This window comes from Ooceraea biroi, chromosome 5 (assembly GCF_003672135.1).
Source record: "Ooceraea biroi isolate clonal line C1 chromosome 5, Obir_v5.4, whole genome shotgun sequence".
Taxonomy (NCBI): Eukaryota; Metazoa; Arthropoda; class Insecta; order Hymenoptera; family Formicidae; genus Ooceraea; species Ooceraea biroi.
In genome coordinates this window covers 2,756,367-2,769,277 of record NC_039510.1, presented here as the reverse complement: position 1 = coordinate 2,769,277, position 12,911 = coordinate 2,756,367, and the positions used below count along the sequence as shown (strand labels likewise).

The window sequence follows — 12,911 nt, the reverse complement described above, 5'->3', positions numbered from 1 at the left end:
TTTTTTACATTAAATGTCAGACATACCTTCCCCGTGCACCAACTTGAAAAGTCCATAATCTTGAGGATTCGTGCATCTGATCTTATGTGCGAGGATGCGGCAAATTTCCTTGGTACTCATGTTGGGCCGCACAGGAAGTGTCCTATTATTCAGGGAACCATGGAGTTCATCTGGTACCAAAATTCGTAATACGGACGAACAGTCCGGAGTTCCGCTTCCCTAAACAAATATTTTGATCTTATCTTATTGCATATATAATAATTTATATATAATTTATATAAAGAAAATTCTTCTGAAAAAGAGGAACAGTAACATTCGTTGCTCACATTCGAAGTTGATACGGTTTTCTGGCTGGACTTGAAATTCTTCAGCGCCTGTACTGCGCTTGACAACGTCGTTATATAATAGCCACCTTCGCCACTTAATAAAGAGTTGTGCAGCAGACCCCACATATATTCAACCTCGATCTCTGCATCCATCACCTTACCGCGCACCAATACCCAGACTACCAGCGGCAGAAGATCATCAGCGCCTAATATGATATGCCTGTCCGAATTAGCCTGCTTCACCTGTAAATATTGTAATCCAAAAAATGTTATATGAATCGTATTATACGAAGTATTGAGAATATTTATAAAAATAAATATTTATCTCGCGTGTGCATTAAATTTAATAAATAACACTATAATTGAGAAAAATTGTGGAATTAAATTCTTACAGAGTTAAAAATAGCCGAGATAGCCGCCAGCAGGTGCTCCAGTTTGTCCAACGGAGAGTCGACTCGCTGTAATCGCTCGATACACTTAAGAATACACTCCAGATTCTCCTCCGAGGGGGGAAGAATCATTGACTGTACAAACAAATAAAATAAATTCGATAAATTTCAAGTTCTAGTTCTTTTAATTTAATAATCATAGAAATCTGTTACGCATAAAAATCTAAAAACGTTTTTAATCAAAATAATTTAACTTCCTCCATTACTTATTATTATCATTTAGAATTATGGATACTCGAATTTAAAAGATAGCATAGTAGAAACAATTTTCAATATTTTACACACAAATGGAGACTCGATTCCGGTTGAGATGTGACACAGCAATAATTGTTGGAAGAGAGTTTTATATTACTATTTGTTTTCACTTGTATTGCAAATCTACTTACTTCTACACCGAGATCATAAATGGTCTTGCCCTGAGCAAGCTGGATGTTTTCTGCCAAGGTCTGTAGCGCTTGAGTGGTAGCGTAATTATCAATGAGAAGTCCATATATATGTTCCCGCAGAGGCTTCACCACCAGGTGCATCATCACGTCCTCGAGGATCGCATCGAGATTGAGGAATTCGTTCGGACGTAGTTTTAATCGCTCTTTCTCTACTTCTCTCTCAAACTCACGTTCGCCGTGCTTCACCAAATAGTTCTTCATGCCTGACATGAATTGTCGCATATTGCGCATCACCACTTTCGCATTTGCCTCTTTACTCTCCCGCGTGCACTGGATAAAGTTTTCGATGTTCTGTGAGAAGGTCGTGGTCTTATCAGCTGCAAGCTGGAGAGCGTATGTCCTGATGGCCGCGCCAGTTTCATTTTGATCACGATTTCTCGAAAGCGCTTGTACTCGGGGCGGTGCTGTAAAAAAATAATTTTCACAATCAGAGCGAGATAGAAATTGTGATGATGGTTTATTCGCAATATTTTATTATAATATTTTATTTCACTCGCAAAAATCTGGGAGAAGTATTGAAATAATAAGTCAAAAATAATAAAATTATTAATTGATCGCTACATTTATAATATCGCTGATTTTTTACTAGCGACTCTTACGTGAAGAACAGTTCGTACTCTTTTTGAGGAAAAAGTGGATCCAAATAGTAAATCTTCGTATAAGTTTCTGAAAGAAAAAGCAGAATTTCTTTTCTTCGCGTTCCATTTTTGTCTCCAAATGATGGGCCTCCTCCACTTCCTCCGGTGAGCAATCAAGTATTATCCAATCCTCATCTATCTCCGCGTCATAAGACACCATTAAGATTGAACCTTTCATTGTATCATTATTTGTATATTAAATTAATTTGAACGTCACAAAAATGAAGTGTTTTTCTCTTTTTTGCGAAAAAGAAGTCGGCAATGTCAGAGAGAGAGAGAGAGAGAGAGTAGCAGTAATTACGTGCGTCAATTAATCGTTATCAAGCAGTTTAATGACTTCTTATCACACACACGAGTGGACTCGGATTCTCCTTGTCGAAGATGTAACTTGTCAGCTTGCAAAAAAGTTCTTGTCAGTGAAAATCTCTTCAGTGTCGCATCACTGTATTTACTTCCTAAATTCTAGCAACTTAGCAACTTGGGATTTTTCAAAGAAGGCTCTTCTTTCTTCTCAACTTTGGTAAAATAATATTTAATCAATCTGTTTGAGCCTTTATTACAAAAGAATAATATTAATCTTCGAATATTCACCATCATTTTCTAATATTTTTCTCAATCTATCGGGCAGATAACAAGCCCTTTTTCGAGAAAAAAAATTAAGTAAGGCTCAATTTCTTAAAAAAAAACACTGAATTAATTTGCACACCTAATATATTCTTCATAAAATTTTAATTTGCATCAGAGTGCAAGTAGCTGAAAATGCACTTTCTAAGTCCAACAAAAGTTTTGCAGCGAAGATGAAAACACAAGTGATCACCATTCATGAGGGCGATGAACATCACTTCACTTCAGATCACAGTGATCAATCCAACGATCCACTAACAACTGAGATCCATCGCTAAGGTGAATGGATAAGAAGAAACGCTGGACGTTGGTGTCGGTACTGCAGGGGTGCAGAGTTTAGCGGAGGGGTAAAAGTTCTTTTCCCGGATGACTACTTACAACTGTCCGATAGTAAATATCGCGATAATTTCGTCGACCATTCGATTTCATTAATTGTTTCGATTCAAGTAAAATCTTAGTCCTCATGCTTCGACTTCAACATTCTATTTCTTTTACATTTTACATTTTTTTTCTAAGTACAAAGTACAAAGTACAAAGAAAAGTTAGAGTTATCTGATGATGGGGAGTGCTTATCGTTATGAAGATATCATGGATATCTTCATGTAATACATGTCTTCTGATGAAATCTGAATATTCTATGACAACTATTTGACCGTAAAGAAATTAACAATATCGTAATTTGTAATTAACAATATCGTATTAAGAATATTGTCATTGCAACGGTAAGTTATGGTAATAAAGAAGAAAAAATAAACCGTCGAATAAAATCGACACGCAGCTGTACATGAGTACTTGGCGGCTGTTAATTGAGGTCGATGATCATATCGGGTAGATTAAATTCTTCTTGGTGAAAGAAAGCATATAAGACCAAGTACGATTTATGTAGTATCAAGAGAGTAAGTAGCGATTTGTCAAATTCTCTCCGTGATTGGCGAATAAAGAGACGCAGTCACGTGCAAATAAGTTGCGATTATTTACTTAATATTAATTAAAAAAATTTGTAGAATAAAAATACTTTTTAAGCACGCAAAGGGCTAAAGAATATGATATTTCAGTATCATTATTATTATTGTAGTCATTATTAGTTTAATTAAAACAACAAAAATTCATATACGAAATCATAAATTAGATATAATCGAAAGTTGAATCATCTTCGATCGATCGACATTGATCGTGATGAGATTTGCATTCGCGCGAGCGAGAAGAAAGGAGTCGTGTTGTACACAACGAATGATGCGTCAGATGGAAAACGGTGGCAAGCCGGAGAACAAAAAGCTTTCTTTACTCCCGATGACGTGATTTGACCTACTTATGAGAGAAAAAGCTAATTATACAATACTATTTAATAATCTTTGCATACAGAGCGCTATTTTAAAATAACAGCCCATATTAAATAAATTAACAAAATTTATTATGATTGCGAGTAAAATAAACTAGAATAAATATAGCAGATAGACAATCGCGTTGAGGTAATACTTGCCGATGTAATTTTAATGTTACACATTTTCCCATGCCATGGAATTGTTTTTCAAGGATTCTATCTAAGTATCCAATTTTCACTTATTTCTTTACCTTATAATTCTGGTATTGCTGCATAAGAATGCTGAACAAACAAAATTGCAAAAAAAATGTAAAAGATTTAGGTCGAGTTAAAGACGTAAATTAAAATTAATAGCCTTAACTGAATTGAAACAATAGGTGAAATTAACGAAAATTAGATCATCTTGATATTTATTATCAGATATATAAGAATAACCTATGGTACTGTGATAATTCACATTGGTCGAAGTTAAAATAAACTAAAAATTAATCCGGGACTTTTTCGAAATTGGATGTGGCGATATAAATAAATATAAACATAAATTTCTTATATTAGATTATGTTCAATTATGGAATTAATCAGGTGTTTCAAAAATTCTATGAATATTCTTTGATGTAATGGAAAAAGTAAAAAGATTTTCCAGATAAAAACAAATTTTTGTTACATAAATATAAAGAGATTAATTTAAACTAATATGTACTTAAATATTTTTTGAAATTTTCGAGAGAAACATCTGAACAATTTCATAATTCATTATAAACAAAAGATGCGACTTACACAAGAGAGGATCTAATCGTTCTTTGAAGTTCTTGTTCCGCTTCATCTTCTCGATGTCGCTCTCTGCATCCGTATCCAGCATACTCTCCCATTCGGAGGGGTCGTACGTGCGATCCTTTCGCGAGTCCGGCGTATTTTCACGTTCCACGTTCCGTTTCTCCACATTGTCGTACGAAGAATTCCGGTCACTGTACAGCGATTCGGACGTATCCGGGGGCTTTAATAGTTCTGGATATCTAACAGAAAAATTTGAAAATGTAACAATTATTCATTCTCGTTAAAACTTTCTATTAATATTTACTATTTCTATCAATATGCCTTAAAAATAAGTGACAAGGAATATAATGTAGTCCGATATCGGTTGTGCAATTATAATGAAGAAGAGCATGATTTTGCATGATAAAAAAATAAAATCAAAATTAAGATTATATTTCTCCCCTTTTCTCTTTCTTTTCTTCTCTCTCTTGCCTGCCTTTTTCATCTTTTCTTTCTCTAGTGAAAGTATTCGCTATTAATTTCGATCACGAAACTCACCGTTGCAAAATGATGCTCTGAACGGTCAATGTGTTTCCGATGATATCCTTATTGCACTCCTCATCACCCGGAAACTTTTTTGCATTGGTATTGTCGCCCTCGTAGTCAGCATTGCAATCGTAGTCTGCCTCGCAATCTTCTGCCTCGTTGCCTATTTGAAAGAGTTAACGATTCGATATGATATATATTTTACAAACAATTATAAGAAATCTTTAATATTATTAAGAGAAAATAATTTCACGTATTTATTTAAACTAGTTCAAACGCATTTAGATTAAAACATATATATGACTAAAAAATTAAAATTATGAATGATTACGAAACATACCGATAAATTCCCAGCTAGAGTCCACCGCCCAGGAAGTATCGTTGAAGACTTTGCTTCTAATTTTCGGCGGTTGCACGGGTTTCGCCCGAGGAATTTTTTTCGTTTCTCCAATTTGACCTAATCTTTTCGCGAGGTTGTCGACCGATGACGAAATTAACGGCGTTTTGTCCTCCGTCTCCTCGGAGGGCTCCTCCCAGCAATCAATAGGATGCAACTGATTAACGTTGTTCCCCGTTGGCGTTTGTAACCAGCCTGGCTCGCTGTGTCGATATTTGCTCATTGCTGGATTGTTCCTAGTCGCTCGTCGCCTTGGGATAATAGCGACGCTTTGAGCGATAGCGTCGGCCGGTTCCGCGTAAAAGGGGCTGCTCTGTTTAGATTCGGGAGTTTGCGGGCTGTTGCTCTCCGATTTAGCGAGCACGAGGCCTAGTTTGTTTCTCGGTGGCGTTACCGTGCTCGGGCTGTTCAACGAATTGGCACTGCCTGTGAGAAAATAAAAGTTTCTATCTTCAAAAAATTCAGAGAGAAATTTTGGATTTGGAACAATATTCATAAGAAAATAAGAAAGATAAAGATATTTTATCTTGAGATACGTACAAACTCTAGATAGCAGATCGGGCCTCTTTCCTATCACTGTTTCTTCCAGCGATCCTTGATCAGGACTCTTCATTTCCGGGGCAGGTTTAAAGCTAGTGAATTCTGGACTCGTCATTTCCTTGTACCCCGTCTTGTCGTTCCTCCAGATGAACCTGTCGTTCTTTAGAACCATTTGCTCTTCCACCGGTAATCGTTCGTTAGCGAAACTCCTGTCAGATTCCCTTGGACTCATCATCAGACGGTCATTGGAACTTCTCAAACGATCCTGCGGAGTGGGACCCATGAGCCTATTGTCTCGTAATCTGTCGTTCCAAGTCGATTGCGTCGACTGATCCGTCGTATTCCAAATGTCCTCATAATCGGAGATTTTATCGGCTGGCGAGCTACGATAGTACGAGTCCAAGATATCAGATTCTTGATAATGCTGGGAGTTTTTCCGGTTTTCACGGTCGCGTCTCCTCTTCGACTTACTCGTGCTGGATGGAGTGTTTGGAGAGAGTACGTTCGGTGTCTTCATAATTAATTTTGACGTGGGGGATAAGACTGGAGTGGTGGGTGAAAGGGGTGATTTAACAGAGGGATTGGAAATTAAAGATTTGTTGGATTGGGGACTCAGTAGCGACGTGTTGACATCCGATGGCGTATTCTGTTAATTAAAGATAAATAGAAATGTTTTCTGATAATTCGATAAAAGTCAAAATATTTTTTAATTAAGACTTTATTATTAATAAATTATTATTATTAAATCAATTATTAAATATATGCGATAATATAGAATATGAATAAAGAGACACAACGTATCTAAAATATAATGAAAATGACACCATATCAATTTTAACATTGATACGTATAAAAATCATTCATTTTGCTCAAAGTGTATCCTTTTAACATCAATAAAATGTTGAACACGATAAACTCATATCTGTATAGATTTCTGCATCGTCAAAATAATTTGAAGAAAACTTCTTTTCTCACCTGCGAAGAATTCATGTCGTTGCTGTGGTCCATATTAAATGTCACCGTTGCAGTGACAGTGAAGTTGTTCTGATTCTGGTTCATGCCAGGCTTGGCCCATCTCGGTGGCGGCGGCGGCGGTGTCTTTACATTTTGCACAATCCCATGATTTTCGGCAACGACATTGCGGATGTCGGGCAATACTGGCGACGTGGTGGACAAATTGTTCTGATGGAAACTCAACGTGGACGTGAACTTCCCTGAACTCCTAGCGAATCCGGCTGTCGTTGATTTCGGTGTGTCCAAACCACCGTTCTTCGGGGTATCGACACTTTTCGCATCCTGGATTGGACTCAAAACGTTGTTTTCTACATTGTGAACAACTGGCGACGCGCATCGCACGCTCTGTACCAGATTCGGCGAGATCAGCTTGTGGGAGAGCTTATCGCTAGGTGACGAGATCCGTTCTCTTTTACTGTCATTTAACGGTTCGTTGAAAGTCGTCAGATTGAGGGTATTTGGCGGAGTTGGTCGCGGCTGACGCGGCAATGATGACGCAAATGTTGAAATATTCGCCTTGACAGTATTCGTTGGAGAAGAAGTATCTGTTCAGAAAAATAAAAATAGCCGACAAATTATTTTTGGGAGAGCTTAGAAGAATTTATTTTGGTGGATCTTTCCAAACAGCAATTTCAAGCGTAAATTGAAAGATAATATAGACGGAAGAAATAGATATTAAATATCGTAATTATTGGCGAGAATTAAGGATATGCAATTAGAAAACTGTTTAATTATAACAATTAATTATGGATAAAAATATATTAATACAAGAAATCATACTCATGCATAAAAGATAAATTTTTTAATAAGTTTTCTTCAATTTAATTTAAAGCTCATTAAAATCAAGGGAAACCAGGTATGTTCCCTTGTTAGTACGGAATTAAACAGTGACTTCAATAAACAAGTATGCATAAATAAGTATCCGGAAGCCATGACTACCGACAAATAAATATGCATTTCAGTACTTGATTATTCTGACACACAGCAAATGCAAAATAAACCATGGCTGTAAAACTAAAATCTGTATATCTTACGTGTATCGTGAGATGATATCGGAGCCAAATTTAGCACTATATTCTCCGTGACCGGGGTGTTTGCGTCAATATTGTTATTATTATTATTATGGTGGTTATTGTTACCTGGAAAAAAACATACGTAATAAGTTTTTTATAGAAATTCATGCTTCACGCGCAAACATTTTATTTATATATTTTCCCTCTTTCTTCTTTATTCCGCTTCTTTTACTTTTAATCATTAAAAAAATCGATTTGTTAGAGATATTTCGCTATGTGTCTCAATTTTTTCATATATACTAACTTTATTAATATCTAATATATTTTTTATATGAACATACGCGTGATATTGAAGACTCACCTCCATGGAAACTGCTGAGACTAGAAGTATTGCTGCTGCTGCTCTCCGGTTGTTTCGGATTCGCCATGGGGTACCGCCAGAATTCTTGGCCTAATAATGCCAGCGATGACAACTGCTGCCTGTTCTTCGCCTCCCGCATTGCTCTCGGCAGTATCAATTGCACCGGCAACTCGTCACTATTTGGCAAATAAATTATTGTTATTTACATCAATTATATTTATCGTATTATTATATATCAATGCAAAACGTTATGTTCAAATTAATAATGTTGTTATTATGTTCACAAATTAGTAATACGTTATATTACTTTTTTTCTCTCTGTCTACCCATCGCACGCACATAAAAATTACGATTTATGACATGTGAATTTGGAGAAATTGAGGATATAAATAGACGATGAAATCACTCATACCATTTTTGGATAGGAATCCGTGTATAAATAACACACAAAAAGAAAAAAAAAGGAAAGAAGCACTCACCAGCACTGGGAGTAATGAGCGATCAGCGAGGGGATGTTGTCGAACCTGTTCTCACTCGTCTCCAGGCTCAGCTTGCCCTTGTTTGCCTGAATCAGATAGTGCTCGATGTAGGGCCCTTTGCCGGCGGGTAATCTTACGGAAAGAGCCATGGTATCGCTCTGGCTTGATTGTCGCACCACGAAATTCTGCAAGACATATATAGCCGTAATAAATAGCGATTTATTTATTTCTCATAAATGTACAGTTATAATACGTCCCTTGTAAATTATACTATTAAGATTTTTTCATATAATTGATTATTAAACTTTTTAGTTATTTCGTTTGAGAGATATTTCATGTCTGGAAAATAACTGTAATGTGCATTGTTTTTTCGGTGGTGCAATTCGATGCGACCAGGAAGAGGAGACAGAAGGGAAAAGTGAAGAGACCGTGGAAGAGCCCGAAGGGCTGAAAATGTGACAGAGGATGATTAACAAAGGCGCAAAACAATGAGTCGGCGGGGAAAACAATGGGGAAAGAACTGTACTTCGTTGCTCACTTGCAATCATTTCTGTGCTGATTACAGTGTGGGGGATCCTGCGCGCCATTATATAACAGTACAAAAATGAAAGAGGAAAAGAAGAATACAAAGTAGACGCAGATGAAAAGAACGAATCTCTTTTTCCTTAATCGGTTTCGCCGTTAGTACTATTGAGAAATATATTTTGCAATATTCAAGATTACTCGAAATTGCTCGCATTTCACATTCAAGTCTTTAATAATCTTAATTTTGGAAAAGATATATTATAACATGAAAACATTACAACGTGAAAAAATATTTTATATTCAGAAAACTTTGTTGAATATATGAATATTGTTATTGTTATCTAAAAATATTTTCTATATCTTCGTTATAAAATTTCATTCAAAATTAGTCTTTTACAATAAAATTGTGATAAGATTATGACAAGATTGGATCTTGGAGGAAATATAAGGAAGATAATATTCCGCTACCTTGACTTCATCCACTTTGCTGTCACAATTTATATAAGACCCTGAATATGCAATCGATTTTCGCAATTTTATTTTTGTACTAGTTTTCGCATTGGTTACACATTGTCTTAGGCATTGACACAGTTCCCGCGTCTGGGAATAGTGTTAGCGCGGTTTCGATTTTTCTTCGCGTTACTAAGAGCCATTGCTGTATTAAATAAGAGTTAACAACACTCATTGTTCCAAGGTATGCTGCAGAAGATGTAAACGCGGATAGCGGAAAACTGTGCCGAGCGAAAACGATAGCTTCTATTCAAACAATACACGGTATATATAAGTAGAAGAGTCTATCTAAATGAGCTAAGGATAGATAATATCTAATTTTTGTCCCCGATACTATAGTTATTAAGTATTTACTTGAGATATATTTGAGATATAGAGTTTCGAAACATTTATGAATATTCATAAAGCATATGCGTAAAGAAAATGTTTCCTGATAATAAGCTTTTATAAATCACTTTTTTTTACAAAAATGTACTTTTATTTTTATTTTTAATGTAATTTCTCAGATTACAGTAAATTTGTGAAAAGTTTGGAAACTGTAATAACGTATGACCATTAAATTCTCATTGATTGCACACACGCATTTTGCATACATATGCAGACACATGCAAGTACGTATACACACATGTATACGCACATGCGCATACAGTATATATCGAAAATCATTATATCAATTCAAATATCGACTGTATATATGTAAAAATCGTTCATTTTTTCTAGGTACGTATCTCGAACATTGATCGAACGATACGTTTCGAAATGTCCAAATATAATAGTCGCGATCGTTCACCCTAAAGCGAACAATGACCAAACATTGACGATGGATAAACTAGTTTATTTTTGCAATACACCTGCACATAGTACCGCGAGCAAATATATGTTTTTGGCAAAAAAAACAAATAGCACACTGATTAACTATTGACCTGATTTGACTCTTTGCAATAACTTTCAATTTCCAAAACTCAAATTTTTAATTAAAAGAATTCGCTATGGCATATCCTATTCATTCAAACAACCATGAAGAAGACCATTAAAGCAACTCCGAAAGCAGTCTTCCAGAAGTCTGTCCACGACTATCAATATTGAACACGTGTGTGCCATGCACACATGTGTAGTCGTATAACAAAAGACAAGGACTTGGAAAGCTTGGAATATTTTACTTTCCAAAAAGATGTATTGCACGTTTGTAAGCCAGGAAACAGTAGATGTTAAAAAGAAGATACGTAATATTTATTCTTAATTTTAATCTACGATATGAATGCACACTTACCCCCTCCTCTTTGCCCTGCAGCAAATGAAAGGCTCCGGCCCTTTGAATGTCCGGCAAGAACCAGATTGGATGAGAGCGTATGAGTCTCTCGATCAAGGTAATGTCACAAGCTACCTCGCTACCAGAATCTTCCATGGATTCCGAAGATCCTCCTGAGGTGGCCGATCCTTCTGATGAAAGCGATTCTTCGCTCTAATAATAGAAAAAATTACAATTAAAAATTGTAATATTAATATATAGTAACATAATATATATCAATAAATTTTCAAGTTATTAATATATTAATAGTAACTTTACTATTAAGCGTGTAAATTAATTTGACACTTTATTATTTATAAGACTAACAACTGCCCGGTTTCTTCATACTTCTCAATAGCTATCTTCCAGATAACTAAAAATTTCTTTTCTTCATTGAAACCTCTGATTACGTATTTAACGGATAGCTATTCTTTATACAACTCACTTTTGACACAAAGTGTCTAGAATGTTATTATAAATTACCATATTCTGTCAGGTTAAAAAGGTGAAGAAAACTGATTCTACGAGATATCTTTTGGATAAAGTTATCGAGAGGTGAAGAAATTGGGTCTTAGAAATGAAAAAGTTCTAGCCATTAAAATTTGTTTCTTTTTCCGAGGAGTTCTGTGCTATTTATATTGTTATATGGCATATTGCCTAGAGTTCTCGACTATTGAAAATCCTTTAAATACACAAATGAAAAAGTTCTAGCCATATAAATTTGTTCTTTTTCCGAGGAGTTCTGGGGTATCTATATTATTATTTGGCATATTGCCTAGAGTTCTCGATGATTTAAAATTCGTTAAATCAATAAATGAAAAAGTTCTAGCCATTAAAATTTTTTTCTTTTTCCGAGGAGTTCTGGGTTATTTATATTGTTAGAAGTACAACACAGGCGCGCGCTATTTTATTTTTCAATATTAATAATGTTTTCGAATAATAATATTCATTTATTATTTATTATATGCACAATTATCACACTCTACCAAATTGTTAACCTCCACGCGAGACAGCCGCGCGATGGTAATCTAAACTGAACATAACGCACAACGCAAATCGAGATAACCAATCAGCGTCGCGGAAAAGAGGCCTCAACTATTCGATAAAAAAGAACTTCACGAAGTTAACACGCCTCTTTTAGAATAGGAGGATACAATTATAAATTATAAGATAAAGCTGATATCGTTAATTTTATATATATACAATAAATAAATTATATATATACAAATTATATATATACAATAAATAAATAAATAAATTAATGCGTGATATCAAAAGAAGGACTTTATTATTACGCAATATTAAGATTGCAATTACTTCTCCATAATTTGCTTTATTATAAACGCGGAAATCTCCGTCTCTTTTAAGCAGCAGGGTGTAAATCCCTCCGGCTCTCTCATACAATGCGCCCCTAATACCACATTATATCCGGTTTGCCTGTCGTCCAGTTATCTCTATTTGCAGCCGATGTGCTTAGCGATTTATTTATCGTTTCTCTTTCCCCTTTTTCCTCGGTCCCCTCCATTACTATCGTTTAGGATCCAGAGAAATACCGTAAAAAAACGATAATCACGAGCCTTTAAGGATTTCTCACAGAAGAAGAAGCTATATATATGGATCGAAGAGTGAATTAATTCTTTTTATACAGTCCCTTTTTACGATTTGATCGATGCTGATCGAG

The 12,911-nt window shown here is 35.4% G+C and overlaps 1 protein-coding gene across 12 annotated transcripts in view; it reads right to left on the bottom strand.

The window, feature by feature from the left end:
• Positions 1-12,911, bottom strand: part of LOC105287748 (protein sprint) — a 97,771-nt gene that overhangs the window by 2,642 nt on the left and 82,218 nt on the right. For all 12 annotated transcript variants that reach the window (XM_011353492.3, XM_011353494.3, XM_026969444.1 and 9 more), the window contains 13 exons: positions 11,213-11,404; positions 8,908-9,092; positions 8,429-8,604; positions 8,089-8,193; positions 7,016-7,599; positions 6,041-6,686; positions 5,444-5,926; positions 5,116-5,266; positions 4,582-4,817; positions 1,162-1,625; positions 719-850; positions 327-569; positions 27-219 (listed from right to left, as the gene is read on the bottom strand). In XM_011353492.3, coding sequence (XP_011351794.1) covers positions 27-219; positions 327-569; positions 719-850; positions 1,162-1,625; positions 4,582-4,817; positions 5,116-5,266; positions 5,444-5,926; positions 6,041-6,686; positions 7,016-7,599; positions 8,089-8,193; positions 8,429-8,604; positions 8,908-9,092; positions 11,213-11,404 — 3,790 coding nt within the window. The remainder of the gene's footprint in view (positions 1-26; positions 220-326; positions 570-718; positions 851-1,161; positions 1,626-4,581; positions 4,818-5,115; positions 5,267-5,443; positions 5,927-6,040; positions 6,687-7,015; positions 7,600-8,088; positions 8,194-8,428; positions 8,605-8,907; positions 9,093-11,212; positions 11,405-12,911) is intronic.